This window comes from Indicator indicator, chromosome 21 (assembly GCF_027791375.1).
Source record: "Indicator indicator isolate 239-I01 chromosome 21, UM_Iind_1.1, whole genome shotgun sequence".
Classification (NCBI taxonomy): Eukaryota; Metazoa; Chordata; class Aves; order Piciformes; family Indicatoridae; genus Indicator; species Indicator indicator.
The window spans coordinates 18,816,910-18,836,832 of NC_072030.1; the positions used below are offsets into that span (position 1 = coordinate 18,816,910).

At 59.4% G+C, this 19,923-nt stretch overlaps 3 protein-coding genes across 3 annotated transcripts; 1 reads left to right on the forward strand and 2 right to left on the reverse strand.

The window, feature by feature from the left end:
• The first annotated feature begins 126 nt into the window (after positions 1–126).
• On the forward strand, positions 127–11,897 carry PGGHG (protein-glucosylgalactosylhydroxylysine glucosidase). Its single transcript, XM_054390547.1, has 14 exons — positions 127–157; positions 538–797; positions 1,473–1,683; positions 2,194–2,629; positions 3,735–3,854; positions 4,718–4,849; positions 5,173–5,284; positions 6,305–6,377; positions 6,845–6,981; positions 7,887–8,020; positions 8,250–8,345; positions 9,146–9,243; positions 11,508–11,722; positions 11,816–11,897. The coding sequence occupies exons 2-14, from the start codon at positions 545–547 to the stop codon at positions 11,878–11,880; spliced, it is 2,082 nt and encodes a 693-aa protein (XP_054246522.1). The 5' UTR covers positions 127–157; positions 538–544; the 3' UTR covers positions 11,881–11,897.
• Positions 11,898–13,823: 1,926 nt separating this feature from the next.
• Positions 13,824–14,823, reverse strand: LOC128973915 (interferon-induced transmembrane protein 5-like). The gene is made up of 2 exons (XM_054390412.1): positions 14,647–14,823; positions 13,824–14,042 (listed from the first exon to the last, which is right to left on the reverse strand). The coding sequence occupies exons 1-2, from the start codon at positions 14,821–14,823 to the stop codon at positions 13,824–13,826; spliced, it is 396 nt and encodes a 131-aa protein (XP_054246387.1).
• A 974-nt stretch (positions 14,824–15,797) lies between these two features.
• Positions 15,798–16,845, reverse strand: LOC128973916 (dispanin subfamily A member 2b-like). Its single transcript, XM_054390413.1, is given in 2 exon segments — positions 15,798–16,067; positions 16,660–16,845. Coding segments are annotated over 2 exon segments (342 nt in total). The 3' UTR covers positions 15,798–15,911.
• Between the last annotated feature and the right edge of the window lie 3,078 nt (positions 16,846–19,923).

Below are 19,923 nucleotides of genomic sequence, written 5' to 3' on the forward strand. Positions count from 1 at the left end.
AGCTGAGCTGGAGGTGCAGGAGTGAAGGGGAACGCAGGGCTGCGGTGAGCTGGGAACCTCTGAGACCACAGAATACCGTCAACAGCGTCACAGGGCATTGCTGGGAGGAAGAGGAGGCAAGAAGAGGAAGGTTGCTGTGCTGTATTGGGAGAAACTGGTGAGGGGCTGTGCTGGGGAGGAGGGCAGCAGAAAGGGAAGAGATGAGGAGATTGGGGAAGTCACGGAGCTGAGGTGGGTTGGTGAGGTTTGGGTGAGCCAAGAAGCTGCTTTGCTTGTCGGGGAGGTGCTGGAGCCAAGAGAGGGAACCTGCAGTGGAGGAAACCAACCCTGGAGGAGGAGCAGGAGACCCACCCCAGGTGCTGGGAAGTGGGAATGCTGCTGGTGGAGGTGCTGGTGGTGATCAGGAGGAATTAGAGGCCCTGGGAAGGCAGTAGGGCTGGAGAGCAGCAAGCAGTCAGCTATGAGTGGAGTGAGCTGGGAGGGTGCCAGGGGGAGCAGGACCCTGAGCCTCGGCACCTGGCTGTTGTTGGTGTCCAGGTTGCAGATGGCTGATGGAGAGGAGGACCCAGCCCTGTTCAGCTGCCGGTCCCTGCCCTCAGACCCCCGCCTGCTGGCCACGCTGACCAATGCCTACCTGGGCACCCGCCTGTACCAGGGCACCCTGCACGTGGCAGGGGTGTACAACGGGGCAGCAGGAGGCACGCACCGGGCAGACCTCCCCAGCCCCCTCGGCATCAGGCTGGCACTGCCCGGAGCGGGCAGCCTGGCAGAGACCTTCACCCTGAACACCCGGACAGGTAAGGAGCAGAGCACGGGCAGGAGCCTCCTTGTCCTGCTGTCACCCTCCAGCTCTTCACCCTGGCATCCAGGGGTCTTCCCCTCCAGCAGCTGGTGGCCCTCTTCTGGGAGCTGGAAGGCTCTTGGCTTGTGTTGCCTCTGCCATGAGGTCACATCTGTCTGTTCCCCCTTCCTCCTTCACCTGCAGGGTGGTGTTCCTCTGGAGCTGTTGGAGCAGGTGGAGAATCCCTCTCCTTGTGGGGCTAAAGAGCCATTGCCAGGCTCTGCCCAGTCCCTGGAGCCAGTGTCTGCTGAGCCACAGAGCCATCGAGTGGGCTGGGCTGGGAGGGACCTCAAAGACTTCTAGTTCTCAACCCCCTGCTGTGGGCAGGGACCAGGTTGCTCCAAACCCCATCCAGCCTGGCCTTGAATGCCTCCGGGGTGGAGCATCCACAGCTTCTATGGGCAACCTGTCCCAGTGCCTCACACCCTCCTGAAGCCTGAGGAAATGTTCTGTAGCACAGCTCCATGCTCAGGGGCTTGGCAGACCCCCTGCTAACAGTGGGATTCAGCTAAGAGCTGTGCTTGGATCTGGCCCTGGGAAAGAGGTTCCTTTGCCAGTAGGAACCAGTGACAGCAGAAATGGGAGTGTGGGGCAGTGCATCAGGACCTGATGGCTTCTGTTGTGCTCACAGGAACCTTCAGCCACGTGCTGCAGGCAGCTGCCTGCACAGCCACACACCAGCTCTATGCTCACCATTCCCTTGTCCACTTGATGGCCTTCAGCATCACCATCCAGCGGTCACCTCACACTGCCCAGCCCATCACTGTCCAGCTCCAGACTGCTTTTGTGCCAGAGAGCCAGGACCTGGAGCTGAGCCAGGGACCAGACTTCCAGGGGGCACAGTGAGTTTGGATCTGGGGGGACCTTGCCACTCTGTGGGCAGTTGCATGTGGCCCTGCCCATCATTAGGGAGCAAAGCCTGAAAGACTAGACCCAGGCTGAGGTGGTGGGAGGGTGGTGGGAGCATAGAGGCTTCCACCTGGCAGGTCTGTAACCCCCTTCTAGACAGCCACAGAGGCACTTTTATTGGCTACAGCTGCAGAGCTGTTCCTTACATGGAGGTGTAAAAGGATAATGAAGGCCACAGGGACCAGGTGTGACCAGAGAGAAGTGAGTCTGGGGAAGACCATGGGTGAGAGGAGATGACCTCCGAAAGTGGCTTGATGGCACCCTGTAGTCCAAAGGAATTTCAGCCTCCTGCTCTTTGGGGGTGGGGCAGCAGCTGAGCTGATGCATGGGGCCAAGGCAGCTTCATCCTGGGTGGGAACAGGAGCCTGGTACTAGCTGCTGGGAGGAGACCCCTGTGTGTGGTGGGCACCCACGGGGTGCCACCTGCCTGCTGTCTGCCATAGCTACATCCACGGGAGGACGCTGGTTCCTGAGGTGGAGGGGGGACCCTGCCCCACAGTTCACATGCTCTGGACCCCAGTGCCACCGACCTTGACCCTGCCTGAGGAGGAGCAGGAGCGCTCCTGGCAGTTCCTGACGGCCGTGGCTGAGAGCGAGGAGGAGGTGAAGAGGAGCTACAGCCAGGGGCTGGCCCTCAGTGCTGCAGGGTCCCTGCACTCCTCCCACGTCCACGCCTGGGCCACGCTGTGGCAGGACTGCTGCATAGACCTGGAGGGACCTCTGCCCCTGAGGCAGGCTCTGCGGGGGTGCCTCTACTACCTGCTGAGCTCCCTCCCACCCCAGGGCAGCCCAGGCTTCCTCTTCCATGGCATCAGCCCTGGGGGCCTCTCCAACGGCTCCCAGGGCGAGGACTACTGGGGACATGTCTTCTGGGACCAGGTGGGTGCTGGTGGTAACGTGGGGGCTTTGCTCAGCAGGAGGCTGCTGGGAAACCTCCTGCTTGCCACCCCAGACAGAGCTCTTGCACCAGCTCCTGCTGGAGAGCATCCTCCTGCTGCTTCTGTGACAGCCACCCAGACCCAGCTCCATCCCTGCAGTTCCTCCTCTGGGTTATCCTCTAACTCCAACTTAGCCTAAGTTGAAGCTAGTTGGGGACCAAGGGCCAAGGAGACCCCAGCACAGGGCAGCCTCCTTCCCCAAACAGGCTGAGGGCTGAGGCAGTTCAGGTTGCTCACCCAGGGAAGCTTCAGTGACTTCCTTAGAGCATGGCCACCAAGTTCCAGCTCCTGTGCTAACCCTGGCCTGGCCTTGGCTTCTCAGTCCTGTGGACCTGGTCTGCTTTCTGGTGCTGCCTGATGGTGCTTTTGACCCTCTCCAGAGCCTCTGGCTTTGGAAGAATCCTGCTGTGCTTCTCTTGCACAGTGAGAGGTCCTGCTGAGATCATCCTAGTGAGGTAGCAGAGAAGAAGCTGTGGGCAGAGACAGTTCCTTGTGGGTTTGTCCCTTTTAAGGAGCTCCTTCAGTGGGAGCAAAGTCACTGTCAGAGCACGTGGGGTAGGGATGGACTTGAAGGGTTCACCTCTCCTATGGAGACAGAAAGTTAGGGCTGTTCAGTCTGGAGAGGAGAAGGCTCTGAGGAGACCTTCTTGTGGCCTTCCTATATCTGAAGGGAGCTACAGGAGAGCTGGGGAGGGACTTTGGAGGCTGTCAGGGAGTGATAGGACTGGGGGGAATGGAGCAAAAGTAGAAGTGGAGAGATTCAGATTGGATGTTAGGAAGAAATTCTTCCGCAGGAGGGTGGTGAGAGACTGGCACAGGTTGTCCAGGGAGGTGGTGGAAGCCTCATCCCTGGAGGTTTTTGCAGCCAGGCTGGATGTGGCTGTGAGCAACCTGCTGTGGTGTGAGATGTCCCTGCCCATGGCAGGGGGGTTGGGACTGGCTGAGCCTTGAGGTCCCTTCCAACCCTGACAGTTCGATGATTAGTGGGAGAGTTTGAGTGCCTCAGCCGCCAGTCCCAGCATCCTGCCTTGCTTGGCTGCTTGCAGGAGACGTGGATGTTTCCCAGCCTCCTGCTGCTGTACCCGGAGGCCGCCCGAGCCATGCTGCAGTATCGCATCCGCACGCTGGAGGGCGCCTTACACAACGCTCAGGAGCAAGGCTACCAGGTGGGGTGGGCAGGGGGCAGCGCAGCCCAGCCCCTGGCACCCAGCGGGGCAGCTGGGCTCTGCTTCTCTGTCGCTGGCTCCAGGCAGGGGCTGTGAGCTGGGCATTACCTACAGGCACTGTGTTGCAGGCACTGCTCTGAGGGCAGCTGCTGGAGCTGTGCAGAGTGCAGGATTCCTTAGCTGACCAATTCCTTAGCTGCCTAGAGCAAGACAATCACATCCCATGTGTGCCAACAGCAGCATCCTCACCTTGGCACCCCTGGATGGGAAAATGCTGCAGGAGCCACCTCCTGGACTCGTTGGCACCTCTCATTGGGAAAGGATTTTAGCTTTCAGTGTGGTTGGATTTTACTGGGTAAGGATTGACAGCAGAGAGTACAGAAACAGCCACTCTGAGCAAGTCACTGGGGTTAGGGACAGCTTGGGGGGTTAGGGACAGCTTGGGGGTTAGGGACTTAGGTTAGGCACAGCTTGCAGGGTTAGGGCTGCCAGGGACTTCTGTTAGTTGGCGGCTTCTGGCCAGGGCTTTGGTGTGGGGATGCTGCCAGGGATATGCTCAGGACTTCTGGTATCTGCTTTGCCTGTTAAGGGCTTCTGGGACTTCTGCTGTAAGTGGGACTCAGACTCTATAATGTTGGGGATTCTACCGGGCAGCAATAAAGGACTTCTAGGAGGACTTGTGAGCTTCTCTGCACGTCTGGCATCTCGTTGCTGTGTGGCAGTGGGGTTGGTGCCTTCACTCATCACCCAATGGCCCCCAGATCGGGATAGAACAACCAGTGGCACCCAGCATGATCTGGGAAGAGTAAGAGCAGTGGGCTGGGCAGCATCTCAGCTGCCTCATGGATGTCTTCTCCTGGCAGGGTGCTAAATTCCCATGGGAGAGTGCAGCCACTGGCCGGGAAGTCTGCCCTGAGGAGGTCTATGGAGCCCAGGAAATCCACATCACTGGGGACGTTGTGGTGGCCTTTGAGCAATACTATTACACCACACAGGTAAGGGCAGCGTGTCCCAGGCTGGTGGCAGGTGGCAGGGCCTGCAGGACGTCTGGTGACTGTCACTGTCCCTTTCCAGAGACACTCTGCTGCTGTCTGCTCCTGTCAGGGTTGCTGCTGGCATCTCAGGGTTCCTTCTTCAGCCCTGCTGCTTCTGTCCTTGCTCCTCCTGGGTGGCTCAGCATCCTGTGGGCTCAGCCCAGGCTGGTTTCCTGTCCTTTTCCTTGCTCCATCCATCTCCTCAGAGCTCCTTTGCTCCTGCTCAGTGTGGCACTGGTCAGGTCTCCCTCATGGCCCTGGCTTTCTTGTTTGGCTCCCTGCAGGACCAGAAGCTGTTCAGGGAGGCTGGAGGCTGGGAGCTGGTGAGTGCTGTGGCTCAGTACTGGTGCAGCAGGATGGTGTGGAGTGAGCAGGAGCAGTGCTACCACATCAGAGGTACTGCTGCAGTTCTGGGCCTGTGTGTGGGGAAGGGGTTGTGAGCTCAGAGCCCCTCCAGACAGACCTGGACAGGAGTCCATGGGCTCTTGAGGCTCCTGCCCTCTGGAATTTCTCAGAGATAATATTTGTGTCCAGGACAGCATGGGACAGGATGCTCAGCTCTCTCTCAAGGCCACAGTATCTATTCTTTGTTCTCTCAGTCCCTTGCCACTTGTGGGAAATCCCTAAATGCCTCCTTCCAGGGTGGCACAAGACAGTGCCACAAGCATGGTGCCTTCAGATCTGCTGTGGGGGTTGGTGGCACTGAGAGAAAAGGGACTGCAAGGGCTTTGGAGAGGAAGGACTTAAAAATTGAGTTTAAACCCCCCAGGAATGGGCAGGAGGATATCTCAAAGGACCTCTGGTGCTGTTGGTGCTGAGTCAGTGCAAGCACTGCTTTGCCAGGCAGCACACAGTGGCTCACTGTGTCAATGGGTGCTAGCCCCCACAGTGGGCTGCTCCTGGAAGGGGACACTGGGGACCAAAACAAGGAGAGAAGAAGGGGTTAGATCAAAGGGGTCTTGATGAGACTTGGGTGAGCAGGGCTAGGAGAGCCCTGGGGTTGCTGCAAGCTGGCTTGGGGTGAGAACAGCCTTGGAGACAGCGCTGGTGCCCTCAGAGGACTCACCTCCTCCATGGGTGGTGTCACTTTTCTCCTGGGGAATGGACACCTCTCCTTCTGGGTAGAACCTGCTCAAAAGCAGCCAAGGAAGGAGCTCAGCTTGTAAGGCAGGGAAAGATTCAAGGACTTGATCAGGCTGAGTGAATGACTGGAGAGGTCTGATGGCTGGAGGTCACCTTGCAGTGAGGCAAGGGAGATGCCCTCAGGCTGAGGCATCTGCTGCCCATCCATAGCCAGAGCTGGAGGCTTGGGCTGTTTCTCTTTCACAAGCAGCTCCACATCTGTTCTTCCCTGCTGAGGAGGGGCGCAAGGCCAAGGCAAAGCCAGTGTGCAGTGTGCCCCTCCTGTCCCTGCAGGTGTCATGCCCCCAGACGAGTTCCACCCCCAGGTTGATAACTCTGTGTACACCAACGCCGTGGCCCAGCGCAGGTAACCCTCCTGCCCTGCTGGAGCTCTGCTGCCTGGTGAGCTGCCAGGGCTGCAGGCAGCTCCTGGGTGGGCTGCTCCTTTCCCCCCTTCTGATACCTGAGCTGCTCTGCTTTGCCTGCCTTGGTTGGAGGAAGGAAGCAAGGTCCTGTGGGGGCTCATCTGGCTTGTTCCAGGTGTGCACTGGGGAGGATTTCCCTTCCCAGGAGGGTTTCTGTCTCTCTCTTTGATGAGATCTCTGCACACTTAGCCAGCTGGAGACACCTACAGCTGGAGGTTCAGGCTCCTGCTGCAGCAGTGGGAGCAGTTCCCCTCCATGTTAGCTCTGATCCATCTGCTTCCAGGGTGGCTGTTCCCCTGCACTTTATGGCTCACTTAGTCCTTTCTGTTCCCTGTCTCCCCTGCCCCTCTCTGAGAAGGCCACAGGTGCCCATTTCTGACATCTGGCATCCCCACTCACCTCTTTGCAGCTTAAACTTTGCAGCTGCCCTTGCTCAGGACCTCTTGGTCCCTGTGCCAGAGGAGTGGGTGGAGCATGCCAGGAAGGTCAAAGTGCCCTTCGATGAGGAGAGGAAATACCACCCTGAGTATGATGGCTACAGCCCAGGTGAGTGGGCAGGCAGCAGCACCCCTCTGAGCTGGCTCTGCTCGGTGGAAGCCTGCAGGGGGTGGCAGGAGGCAGGAGCAGAGTCTGGGTGGTTGTTCCTTCAGTGGTGGATGAATGTGGTGAAAGATGAAGCCCTTGGGTTCTGGCTGGAGCTCAGGGGTTTGTGGGGTGCCTGCTCTGGTCACCATCTGTCTGCCAGCAGCACTGAGTTTGGTCATTGTCCACTGCTCTGTGCCTGAAGCACAATCTCCACTGCTGCTCTCCAAGGGCAGCGTTTTGTTGGCCATGTGGAGAGCCTGGCCTGTGGAAGGTCCCTTGGTGGATTGTGCCTCCTGACTGGGCTCACAAAAGGAGAGAGTTTGGGGACACAGAGAGTAGGAAGAGACTTTCAGTACCAGGCTGAAGGTGGCATGGTTGCTGTGAACCCATTGCTGACACATCTGACTTGCCAAGGTCGAGGGTCTTGTGTTTCCCTCCCAGCACCTCCTGTCCCCCTGGGGGTGAGGTGCAGGCTCAGTGGCAGTGCCTGCCCAGCTCAGAGCCCCTCTTCCCCAGGAACAGGCTTCCCACAGAGCACATGGGGTGTGGATGTTCCTCTGCACCTGGAGTTCCTGTGGCACCATTCTGGGTGCCATCACATCAGGGCTGTGCCAGTGCCCTTCCTCACCAGTTTCCAGCACACAGCCCCAGGGGCACACACAAGCTGCTGCCCTGTCTGCCCTTGGCAGGGCAGCCCTGAGTTGCCCTCCTTGCAGGGTCACCACCTACCCCCTGCTGCCGTGGGCACTGCTGCTCAGTGTCACAGTCCTGGGTGGGTTGGGTTTGTTCCCACAGCAGCAGACAGGCAGTGGCTCTGCCAGCTGGTGCCAGCTGGCACACGTGGGCTGAGCAGCTCCTTTCACCAGGGGAGCTGGTGAAGCAGGCTGATGTTGTCCTGCTTGGCTACCCTCTGCTGCACCCCATGAGCCCTGAAGTCCGGAGGAACGACCTGGAGGTGTACGAGGCTGGCACCCAGCTGGGGGGGCCAGCCATGACCTGGGTAAGGAGGGGGGCAGAGCCCCAGGGGGCATTCACCCCTGGGGGTTGTTCCCTTCCCAGGCAGTCACTGCCACCAGCTGCCAGACCTGCTTTGAGCTCTGAGTGATCGTGGAGAGTGCAGGGCCAGAGCTGTGTGCTGGAGATGGCAGCTCTGGCTCAGGTGGATGCCAGGGGGTGGTGTCACCCCTGGGGGATGGCAGCTGGGCACAGGCTGTTTTTCTCTCCTGCAGAGCATGTTTGCAGTGGGCTGGCTGGAGCTGAAGGAGGTGCAGAGAGCCCAGAGCCAACTCAGCAAGTGCTTCAGCAACATCACAGAGCCCTTCAAGGTCAGCTGCCTGGTGGTGCTGTGGCTGCTCCCCCATGCCAAACACCTCCTGTGTCTGTCCTGCCCATGCTGGCAGTGCTGTGGTCCCCAGCTGGTTGTGATACTGAGCTGGGGGCTTCCACACTCATCTCTTCTCTGCATGCTTCCAAAGAGCAGTGGAGAGGCTTCTGCTGCCTGATGGGATATCAGTCTGGAGAGGAGAAGGCTCTGAGGAGACCTTCTTGTGGCCTTCCTATATCTGAAGGGAGCTACAGGAGAGCTGGGGAGGGACTTTGGAGGCTGTCAGGGAGTGATAGGACTGGGGGGAATGGAGCAAAAGTAGAAGTGGAGAGATTCAGATTGGATGTTAGGAAGAAATTCTTCCGCAGGAGGGTGGTGAGAGACTGGCACAGGTTGTCCAGGGAGGTGGTGGAAGCCTCATCCCTGGAGGTTTTTGCAGCCAGGCTGGATGTGGCTGTAAGCAACCTGCTGTGGTGTGAGGTGTCCCTGCCCATGGCAGGGGGGTTGGGACTGGCTGAGCCTTGAGGTCCCTTCCAACCCTGAGAGTTCTGTGATAATCCAAAGCTGTGGGTCAGGATGGTGCTGGTCCCAGGCTTACTTCTGCCTGCCAGATATGGGAAGGGGAATGGAGGTGGTGAATTGAGAGAGATGTCAGAGCCCAGCCACTGCCTCCTGTCAGAGTGGGCAGCAGGGCATGGTCACTGCTAGCCCCTGACTGTGGGACAGTGATGTGAGGATACAAACCCATCTGTGACGAGTCCCACGCCACTGCTGAGTCCTTTCTCTGTCTTGCTGGAGCAGATCTGGGTGGAGAACTCGGATGGGACAGGAGCTGTGAACTTCCTGACAGGGATGGGTGGATTCTTGCAAGCTGTCCTCTTCGGCTGCACAGGGTTCAGGTGAGCCCCAAGTTGTGCCACAGATTCTAAGCAGCTGTGTGTCCCTTGGAGCCTTGCACTGCTCACCTGGGGTGATGTGGTCCTGCTCATGACAAAGGAAGGGACCTGCAGCATCCTCCAGAGCTCCTGGCAGGTGGTGAAACAACAGGAAGGTTTGTGGTGCTGGGTGGACTCTGGGGACAGCTAGTCACTGCTGGAGGTCAGGGCAGAGGTCTCAGAAATCAAAAGCTTTGCTCCATTTCTCCTCCTGCTGTGTCAGTGTTGAAAGCCACTGGCCTCAAAAGGAGTCAAAGCTGGGTCAACACTGAGCTCCTCAGCTCCTCTCTCTGTCCCTAGAGGGACATCTCCCTGTGATCCCAGGGCCATGCCTAGCCTGTGTGGTTTCACTGACTCTGTACCGCAAGCACCCCCAGCCCTGCCCACCCCACAGATGGTTGTGGCTTTGGTTCCTTCACAAAGTGTGGCTGAAGCTTCAAGCCTGGGACCCACCACTGGCCCCAGCCTTGGGCTCAGGGATGGAAGAGAAAGTGCATCCTGCATGCAAAGACAAGGCTGCTGCTTCCTGTGCCTTAGCCCCTGGGAGCTCTCCCAGGGAGGCTTTAAAGTGGAGCCCCCAGCCCTCTGCCACTACTGGTAGAGGTCTCTAAGCCTGTTCCTATTGTAATGCCTGGAAGCAGACTCAGCAGATCAGAGAATCTCTTAGGGTCACTTGAGGAGTTGGTTGCATGTTTGAGAAGCTAAATGTCATTCCCTGAGGCTGCCCTCTGGCTGAGCTGTCACATCATGCAGTCTGCTCTGGATGTGCTGTGGAAAGAGCTTCTGCAGCCCCTCAGAAGCCAGCTGCCCCCTGCACACAGCTGGCTCTGCAGGAGGGAAGCTCTGGTCTGGCACCACCACAGCTCTGCAGTGCCTCAGAAAACATCCAACTGTCTGTCATGGGGAGCTGCCTGGTGCCTGCAGCAGCTGGGTGGTTCCAACCCTGAGGCAGAAGCCCCTGAAATGTACTTTTAGTGTAACCAAGACTGGCTCCCAGTGCCAAACCTTCTGATCTCCAGCCACCCCTGGCACCAGCTCTGTGTTTTCCCTCTGCGTGTGTGGCCAGGAGCTGCTGAGAAACCCAACAGCTTCTGGGTGGAGCTGGGTGTCAGCTACCCTCTTCCCAGCTGGAAACCTCAATTTCAGCTGTTGTGAAGCTCAGAGGTCTTCAGAAGCTTGGTGTGGGGCAGGTTGGGCTCCTCTCAGCACTGGCTCCAGCCACAGGCTTTGGGGCTCCAGCCAAACCTCCGCAGCTGTCAAGGTGACACTTGTGGGGCCCTCAGGGTTGTGCTCTTGCCTTGCCTGTTGGAAGCCACAGACCCTGCCTGGCACCCTGACCTGCCACTGAGGCTCTCCAGGCACTTGAGCTCTCCAGAGCTTCTTGAGTCCTCTCCAGTCTGCTGAGCCCTCTCGACAGCCTGGAGGTGATGGTCAATAGCTCTCACGTTTCAGATGTGAGCAGGAGGTCAGAGTCACCTCTGCCTTTCCTCATCCAGAGCCAAAACACACAAATGGTCCCTAGTGGGCTTTGGGTAAGGGCTTGGAGGGAGGATTCAGCCTCTTTGCCTGCTTTGCACCTTGTGCTGAAGCAGCTCCTAGAGTGGAGCTGAATTTCAAGCCCTCAGGTGGGTGTGAGTGGGAGCTGATGTGGTGTTCTGAAGGGCACTTTGATGACCTGCTGGAGTCACGAGCTGCAGCCATCTCCTGAGCTCCTCATGGGGCTGCAGTCTGGCTCTGCTACATGGCCCACAGCCTGTGCTTGTAACTCTGTGACCAGATTTCAGTGGCAGATCCTACCTGAGGTCCAGGCCACCTCTGCTTGTTCCTGTGCCCTGCTCCTCACCTCACAGCAGGAATCAGAGTGGGCAACTGAGCTGCCTTGGGAGGCAAAAATGATATTTTCTGCTCGTTCTTATTGAAACTCCCAAAATCCAACCTGGAGGAGATCACAGCCCCCAGCTGAGGGAGGGGAAGGGGGACAGGAGCACTGTGGGGTGCTGGGCTGTGACAGCATGGCCCAAGGATCTCCTTCCTAGATACTTCGTGTTTGGGATTTGCCTGGAGACCCTCGGGGTGCACCAGGGCTCCTTCTGCCCACCCACACAGAGTACTTGTGGAAGGGTCCTCTGGAGTGCCTGGGGCAGTGCTGGCTGGGGTGGTGGCCAGCCCCATGGAGCTGCTCATCTGTGGCTCCTTTGTGCTGCCCCTGAGGTGCTCCTGCCTTTCAGGATCACGAGGTGCAGCCTCCGCTTCGACCCTGCCTTTCCTGAGGACATCCACAAGCTGGCAGTCACTGGTGTCTCCTACCTGGGGAACAAACTGAAGTTCACCATCACCAGAGAAGAGATCAGGATCCAAGTGACTGCATCAGCCCAGGACCCTCTGGCTTCTCCCCTGGAAGCTGTGCTGCAGGAGTCAGGGCAGCGCTTTCCTCTGTGTGAAGGTATGAGGCCATGCCCTGGCTCTGCCTCCTGCAGTGAGGACAATGTGGGCAGAAACCATCCCCACAGCTCACCTGGGCTGGTCTTTATTGCAGGGCAGAGCATCTCCTTCCCCACAGCAGCTGGCTGGATTCAGAGGTTGTCCACTGAGACATATTAAACTTTGGCTGACCTCAGCCTCACCTACCCAAGCACCAGCAACCAGTTGAGGAGTAGATGCTGGCAGAAGGGGAAGGTAAATGTGGGTGGAAGGTGAGGCCCCAGGCTGTGCCATGACCCCCTTGTCCCCACAGGACTCTCTGCTCTGTCTTTGTGGACCTGGGGAGGGGTGGTGGACTTGGAGCTCTCACCGTGGCTGGGGTGGCAGCAGGTCCCTGAGTGGTGCTGAGCACCACTGTGAGCCCTCAACCCCTGTTCACCTGGTCAGCACCTCTCGTGGAGAAGCAGAGATGACACCCAGCCTGGAAGGAACTGTTGGAAGCAAGTTGGACTTGCTCTGCTCCCAGGGTCCTTTCCAGCCTGGATGGTTCTGTGACTGTGTGTACTTCTGGAAGCACCCCTGGCTGCAGGTGCTTTCAACATCTGGGTGTGCAAGGACACCCCCAGCTGAGTGGCTCTGCATTTAGCCCAGCCCTTGTGTGCACTGACCCTCAGCTCCTCCAGCATGTCCTGGCTTGGTTCTCACCTTCTGGCCACCAGCTTCGCTCCAGGGGCTCAGCCACTGCTGTCTCACCCCACTAGTCCCCCTGCCCATGAGCAACATGAGGAGGACTCCTCAGGTTCTGGGGTTTGGATATGTTGAGCATCTGGGACACCCTGAATCCTCCTGGCTCTGTGGTGAGGAGCCTGGGACAGCCTGCAGCGTGGGGTGGGTGGAAGTGAGGTCACAAACTGCACATCCAAAGGCTCTTGAGCACTGCTGGGGCAGCTCAGCCCCCCTGGCTTTGAGCTCCCCAGCAGGTAGTGTCCATGAGGGCGCCATACCTCCAGCACCCAGCTCTGCCATGGGGGCGCCATACCTCCAGCACCCAGCTCTGCCGTGGGGGTGCCATACCCCCAGCACCCAGCTCTGCACCTTGCAGCACCAGCACCCTCCCCTCCTGCGTCCTCTTCCCGGGGTGGTTTTGGTGCCTCATGTCCAGCCTCCTGCCTTTACTGGAGCAGCCATGGGGTGAAGCTAGGGGCTGGGGAGGGTATTCCCTGCCCTGAAGCCAGGGGCTGGGGTGGGCACCCTTGCCCACAGGCTCTGCCCTTTTCAGGCAAACCCCAGGAATCTCCCAGAATCCTGAGGTTATAAAAAGCCCTGCAGCCACTCCCTGCAGAATGTTTGGGAATGCTTAGGGCAGCAGGCACTCCCCAACCTTGTAATTAGGTTGGCTCTGGGTCAGGCCTTGTTACAAGGCACCCAGCCCCTAATTACCAGCAGCCCTAGGCAGCAGGGCAGGGCAGGGCAGCCTGGCCCCTTTGTTCCCTTGGCCCCTGTAACAGCCCTGTGGGCTGTGCCTGGGTTTGGGGTTTTTATGGGGCTGGAAGTAAAGCTCAGGTCTCAGCTCCCCTCCGAGGCAAGGATGTCTCAGCTGCTTGAGCAGGTCCCCATGGAAGCTTCCCTGCTTCTTCCCCCTCCCTGGTGACTGGATGGGTGTAAAGGTGATGGAGATGGTGACTTCTCCTGGCTGGGAAGAGCAGGAGCAGGGCCAAGGAGCTGCGTTTGTCTTGTGCCTATAGCCTCTCTGCAGTCCCCACCACACGCAGAAGACTCACAATGTGTGAAGTGATTTAATGATTCAAACAGCCCTGGCTATGGGGCTGCTGTGCTCCACGTGGGAAAAGGGGCTTCAAAAGACCCAGACTAAACAAAACCAACCAAGCTGCCCCAAGAAGCCTAGCCAGGAGCTGGGGCTGGACACCACAGGACTGGATCAGGCAGGTGAGGGGCAGGGGGGACATGGTGATGTGGGAGAAGCTGCCTCCCCACTGACCAAATACTGCCTGGTGGGCATGGAAGCTCAGCATGGCCCTGGGTGGTGGCTGGGTTACGCTGCTGGTGGTTTGTGGAGGCTACCAGCACTGCAAGGGAGTCTGCGCAAGCCCTTGGCCCAGCGGTCACTTGTCCTCCTCGTTGGCACCGCTGAACTGATAGGCGAAGAAGCTGATGGACTCCTGGGTGAGCTTGGAGAGGTGGATGGCACCGGTGATGACCAGGGCAGCCAGCAGCAGGGGCAGCACCACGCTGCCTGCAGTGGCCAGGGCGTTGTAGCACCGTGCCTTGGAGCTGAGCTGGCGAGCAGCCTCCACGTCCCCGGACACTTTACGGTCCCTTGCCTGCAAGAGCCGAGAGCTCGGGCAGCAGTGCACTCCCCACGCCTTCTGCCAGCCTGGCTACGTGGCTTTGGCCTCTTGCAGCCCACAGCTTAGACCCAAGCATTGTCAGGAGGGTGGCCGTCTGTCCCTCCCTTCCTCCCTCCTTTCTTCCCTCCATCTCTCCCTCCCTCCATCTCTCCCAGTCTGCCCCCTGGCTCCATGTGTTGCTGCTCTCCCCAAGCTCCACTTTTGTGCTGCTGGGATTTTTCCCTCCTTCCTGGCTCCAGCCCTCCCTTGTCCCCCATTTTCCTACTGGAGCTGCTCCTGCCAGAGGGTAGGGGCTGGGGGCATCACAGCCCACCCAGCACCTTCTGGGAAGAAGCAGTTGTCCCGCAGGTTGTGGCAGGAAGCTGTCCTTACCTAGGGCAGCCTCATGGCCTCATTAACAGGTGACGGGAGAAGCGGGGAGGCTTTGCCAGGCGACCACCACCCCGGGGGAGCTGGGCTCTCACCCTCCACCCCAACCCTCCCGGGTCTGTGTCCCGTGCGAAGTCCCTCCCTTGGCATCGGCCCGGGGAGAGCTCCCGGGCTCCCTGGGTCTGCCCTCCCCGCTGGGCAGCCCTACCTTGACGGAGAAGGCGAGCGCCACGAAACCGAGGCAGCAGAAGTTCATGTAGAGGGTGTTGAAGACTGACCAGAGGAGGTGGTCGCGGGGCATGGGCGAGCCGGGGGCGGGGGCCGAGGGCTGCCGCTTGTGCGGCGGAGCAGGCAGGGGGTCCTCCCGCGGGTAGGAGGTGTCCATGGCCACCGAGAGGGGCACCCCTCGGCTCTCCTGCTCCACCAGCCTGGCTGGGCAGCGGGACCGGGCAGCCCCTTTATATCACCCCAGGCTCGGGTGCAGCCCCAACGCCTCTATATATAACACCCCCCCCCCCGCCCCCAAATTACAGCCCTGGCTGTGGTCATCAGGGAGGCTTGGCTGGGAGCTTGGAGAAACAAAGTTGGTTTGACGGCACCAGGGGAACGAAGCTGGTTTGACGGCACCGGGGGCTTATTATAGCCAGCCCTCCGTGGTGGGGAGCACAGCTCCGGGCGTGACCCGGGGAGGCTGAGAGCTCTGGGACAGCTGCTGGGCTGGAACGAAAGGGACCCTCGGTACCAGGACCTTGCTGTGCTGGCTCGCAAGGGCACCTTCAGCCCAGCCCCTCCAGGTGGTCTTGGCCGGAGAGACCACTCACCCACAGCGGGTTGGGGCTGTCGCAGCCCCTAAATGGGAACTTAACGCCAAAATATGAAAGAGCTACTTCTGCAGGGTTCCTGGGAGGGGATGGAGCTGTGGTGGTGCAGTTGGAGAAGGACCGACATGTTTTTGTTTTTTCTTCCTCCTGTCAGCCCTTAACTTTCAAGGCGAAATTTATCTTGGATGTGGGCTGAAATCTGCACCCTGGCAGGAATGGAGGCAGAGAGCCATGGAGCAGGCAGCAGGGGGAGGAGGAGGAAGGGGAGGAGATGTGTTATGACTCTTTTCTCCTTTCCCACTGTGAATAAGGCGACAAGCGAGGGTCTCGGGCAGGAGGAGCTTTATTTGTGGCAGCAATGACCAGGGAGGGTGTCACAGCTCCCAGCCAACCCAGCAGCTTCCAGCCGAGGCACAGCGGCAGGGAAAAGAGGAGTGTCTGCCGCATCCCGGCGTGGACCACCCATCCCCTGCCACGCGGTGGCTGGGCCGGGACACCCAGGGGTGTGGGCAGCGAGGGGCACAGAGCTTTGCTCCCTCCTGCCCCGTGCGACGTGCCCAAAGTGGGGACATTTTGGGAGGAAGAGGGCAAGGGGGGAGGAGAAGCATCCTGGGGTGGCAGCAAGCAGGTCGGTGGGTGGGCTGTGTGCAGTTCAGGGAGTTCTGAATGTGAAGACAGAGAAAAAGATGACGATTATGGTCACCACGCTGAGGACCAGGAGAACAGAGCCGATGATGTTCAGCACCTTGGCACGGGCACCATGCTGCCGGGCACCCTCCAGGTCCCCCAGCACCTTGCAGTCGCGGGCCTGTGGGGGCAAATGAGGGCTTTAGCCGCGGAGGCGACCTGGCTGAAGGCCCGGCCTGGCTGCAGGGTGCTGCTGGAACCCCAGGGATGCATTGCCTTAGGGTGAAGCCACCAGGCACTGCTCACAGGGGGAGGAATGGACTGGGGGGTCCTAAGGCAAGAGTTGCATCAGGGAGGTCTGGGGTAGGAGATCAGGGGGATGGGAGAGGGATCTGAGGTGGGCTAGGGCAGACCAGGGGGGACATTGGGAGCTTCTGACGGGAGGGAAAAGTCTGAGCTGGGCTGGTTCTGGGGAAGAGTTCAAGTCAGGCTGGTCGGGCAGGGATGGGACATGTCAGGGGTCCCAGGCTGTGTTAGCTCTAGAGGTTGGGCTGGTCTGGCTCGGAGGGTCTCTGGAAGAGCTAATTCGGGGATTCCGGGAGGAGCTGACTGGGGAGTTCCTGGGGGAGGTAATTCGGGGATTCCGGGAGGAGCTGACTGGGGAGTTCCTGGGGGAGGTAATTCGGGATCTCGGGAGGGGCTGGCTGGGGCGTCCCGGGCTAGGCTGAAGCGGCGGTGGCAGGTGGGGGTCCCTGTGCTGCCCCGCCGCTCACCTTGACAGAGTAGACGAGCGCAGGGAAGCAGCAGCAGCCGAGGTAGGCAAGCGCGGAGCCCAGCAGCACGTTGAAAAGCGCTCAGAGCACGTAGTCCCGGGGCTGCCCGTCGGGGCCGGCGGTAGCGGCCGCCCCGGGCGCGTGGGGCTGCAGCGGGATGGAGACGTCCACCTGCTTCGGCTTCATGGTCGAGCCGGGAGCCCAGCCGGGAGCCGAGCGATGCAGCGCCGCGGTAATGAACTGACCCCGACACGCCCGGGGCAAAGGGGATCGGCTCCGCACCGCCCCCGCCGCCGGGCGAAGAGGAGGCTCAACCCCTCCTCGGGAGTGTCGCTGGAGACACTAAAGGGGCTCAAGGGGGCGTTGGAGACAACAGGAAACCTTGAGGACTCCAAAGGAGCTCCGAGGGGTCTTTGGGGACTCAAAAGCCCCTTTGAAAAGCTGCTTCCTTGGCAGCGAAGTGGGGAGAGATGGCACCGAGGTGGGGCAGGGATGGATGAGTGCTCGAGGATGAGTTCAGGATGGTGCCATGAGGAGCAGATGGGCACCAGGAAAGGTGGGGACCCCCCAGGCCCTCACTGAGCCCTTTGGCAGGGACTGCAGGTGGGCTTCAGGATGAGCTAAACTCTCTGGATCCTCGTTTCCCAAAGGACTGGAGGAGGATGGGTAGCCCTGGAATCGTGGCTTTGGTAAGGATACTGACTGGATGCTTCAGGAGGGAGTGAGGGAGCATCTCCTGTGGAGAAGGAAGGGGAGTGAGGTGGAGCTGGAGTGGTTTGGAGTAAACTGGGGCAGAATGGGATAAGGCAGGACAAGGTGAATTGGAATGGGACAAGATGGGATTTGGTGGAGGAGGAGAGGGTGAGATGGGGAAGGAAGAGATGGGATTAGGGAGCCCTGGGATGGGTGCAGGCAGCAGGTAGGACCCCGAGCCAGGCCTGGCTGTGGTGAGATGGGGGTGACTTGGCCCTTACCTTCACGGAGAAGATGAGTGCGATGAAGCCCAGGCAGAAGGGGTTGCAGCAGAAGGTGTTGAAGAAGGACCAGAGTACAAAGTCCCTGGGGCTTGGCATGGGCTGTGGCAGAACAGAGGTGGTGATGGTGGGGCCAAAGGTGGTGGGTGGAGAACCTGCCCCAGTCCTGCCACAGGGCTGCATGGTGATGCTGACAGGCTTGGGGAAGTTCTCCATGGCAGCCTGGCACCAGCCAGGGGCGCTGGCACCAGGGCTAGTTATAGGCAAGAGGAAGGACTGCCAGGGTGGGGCCACCTCATCTGACACCACACATGGCACCGGGGGGGAGGGGGCACTGGGCATCCCAGGGGGCAGGCTGTTCAGTGGGCTCCCTGGGCTGGCTGAGGGCTTAGGGCCAGGTTGGGGGAGGTGGAAGGGGATGCCTGAGGGGCAGGGGGTGCCATGGGACATTCCTTACTCCCTCCCATTCGCTTTTTGCCCTCCTGCTGGGCTGCAGCAGGAACTTGTGGCACAGGAGGACATGTCAGTGGTGGGGGTCAGGCTCCTGAGACCCCCTCCGCAGCTGCAAACCACCCACCAAGGGCTCGATCCCCACCTACAGAGGCCAAGGCCAGCTGCAGCAGAGCTGGGGGTCACCCAGCCCCTGGGTCTCCATGGTGAGCTTTGAGCATTTTCTTCTTCCTTTGGTTTCAGCCTCCATGATGAGGTCTTGCAGCCATGATGAGGTCCTTGTGGTTGTCACAAAAGATCAAGGGGTGGGAAAAGAAAGAAGGAAGCTTCAAGAAAGGAGTAGGGAGGTAACGAAACATTCTGATAAAAAAAAAAGAAAAAAACCAAACAAACCCAAACCACCAAGGTATAGGAGTGACAGGCTCTGTGTGCTTATGACAGCTGCTCAGCACTCAGATCCTGCAGGCTGAGGGAGAGGCTGGTAAAAAGAAACCAAGCCCTGATATTTTCCTGAGAAACGGGGGTTCCCCACGCAGGAAGAGCAGAGAGCTTGTGCCTGCCACAAGGCTGCCACCTGCACTGCCTGATGCACAGGTTTTGTGGCCATCCCACTTCTTACAGTGTGGAACTGAAAGTGGTGGCCCCCAGTGTCTCCTGTCCCCAGCCCACAGGCAGTTAAAGGTTACTGATTTTCTTTCGTTTCCTCGGTGTGGTTCATTAGGGTTGTGGTGATGATTGAGGAACAGGAAGTGGGGAGGCTGCTGGGGTTGGGCAAGGGGATGGATGGAAGGCTTGGCCTCAGTGGAGATTCCAAGGGGGCGTTCACCCTCTTGCCCCAAGGCCTCGTGTATGGTGCTGCCAAAAATGCTGCTTGAAGGAGGCCAGCAAGAGGTTCCCTGCTGTGGGCTGCCCAGGTCCCTCCCTGGTGCACCACCTCCCCACTTGCTTCTCCAGAGGTGAAGGGACCTGGGGTGTTGGGGTACCAGAGAAAGGCAACCACCAGCTGCAAGGACCAAGTGTGGCTGGGTCGATCCTTCTCCACAGCTCCCCTTTCCCATCTCCCCAGCAGGAGCTCAGCTGGTAGCTCATCCACCCAGGGTCAGCAGCAGCTGCCCACAGAAATCACCTCCCCACCTCTGCTCCCAGCTTCTGGTTTTGTTATCTGCCTTTGCACCTGAGCAAACGAGAGAGGAGGCAAAGTTCAACCCACACTGCTGCTGCTGTCTGGGTGTCTCTGCTCAGCCCCACTCCTACGCACAGCCCATCCCGTGGGGTCCTGGGGATGCTCCTGAGTGGGGCCAGGCAGAGTTCAGGGGATGTGGTGGGTGATGGCTTTTGGGGCAAGGACTGGAAGGAGGGTGCAGGAAGGAGACATGCAGGGAGAGGGTGGGTGGCTTTTGAATGCCAAAAATGAAGGATCTGCAAGGCGAGTGTGGAACCAGGGAGGTTGTGGGGGGCTCATTCAGTTGGCTTGGGAGCAGCTCGCTGGGTTACACAGGTCCTGGCTCAAGGGCTCGGTGGCTGCTTGCCAACAGCCTGAAGCAATTGCTGGAAGAGCAGGAACTTGCTGTTCCACCCTTGGAGTGCTGCTGCCTTGGTCCTCCCTGCTGGGGAGCAGCAGCCTCCAAATTAGGTGGATTTACTCCAGAGAAAGGGCTTTGCTCTCCCTGCTTTCAAAGTCCACCCCATTCCTGCTGTGCCACCCAGCTCCTTCCCAGGACCTGGTGCTGAGAGGCATCCCTGTGTCAAAAAAAAACCCCCAGGTTTCCTTGGGGAGAAATGGGAGGGTTTGGGGATGGTGCAGAGGGCTGCTTCTCCCTCCCCAGCTCCGTCCTGCTCC

What these genes read in the sequence shown, in the direction of transcription:
- PGGHG (XM_054390547.1), top strand. Translation starts at nt 545, where the DNA reads ATGGCTGATGGAGAGGAGGACCCAGCCCTGTTCAGCTGCCGGTCCCTG. An exon ending in GGGGGCCAGCCATGACCTGG is followed by an intron (nt 8,021 to 8,249) that starts GTAAGGAGGGGG and finishes TCTCTCCTGCAG; the next exon opens with AGCATGTTTGCAGTGGGCTG. An exon ending in TTCGGCTGCACAGGGTTCAG is followed by an intron (nt 9,244 to 11,507) that starts GTGAGCCCCAAG and finishes CCTGCCTTTCAG; the next exon opens with GATCACGAGGTGCAGCCTCC.
- LOC128973915 (XM_054390412.1), bottom strand. Translation starts at nt 14,823, where the DNA reads ATGGACACCTCCTACCCGCGGGAGGACCCCCTGCCTGCTCCGCCGCAC. An exon ending in CGCTCGCCTTCTCCGTCAAG is followed by an intron (nt 14,043 to 14,646) that starts GTAGGGCTGCCC and finishes CGGCTCTTGCAG; the next exon opens with GCAAGGGACCGTAAAGTGTC.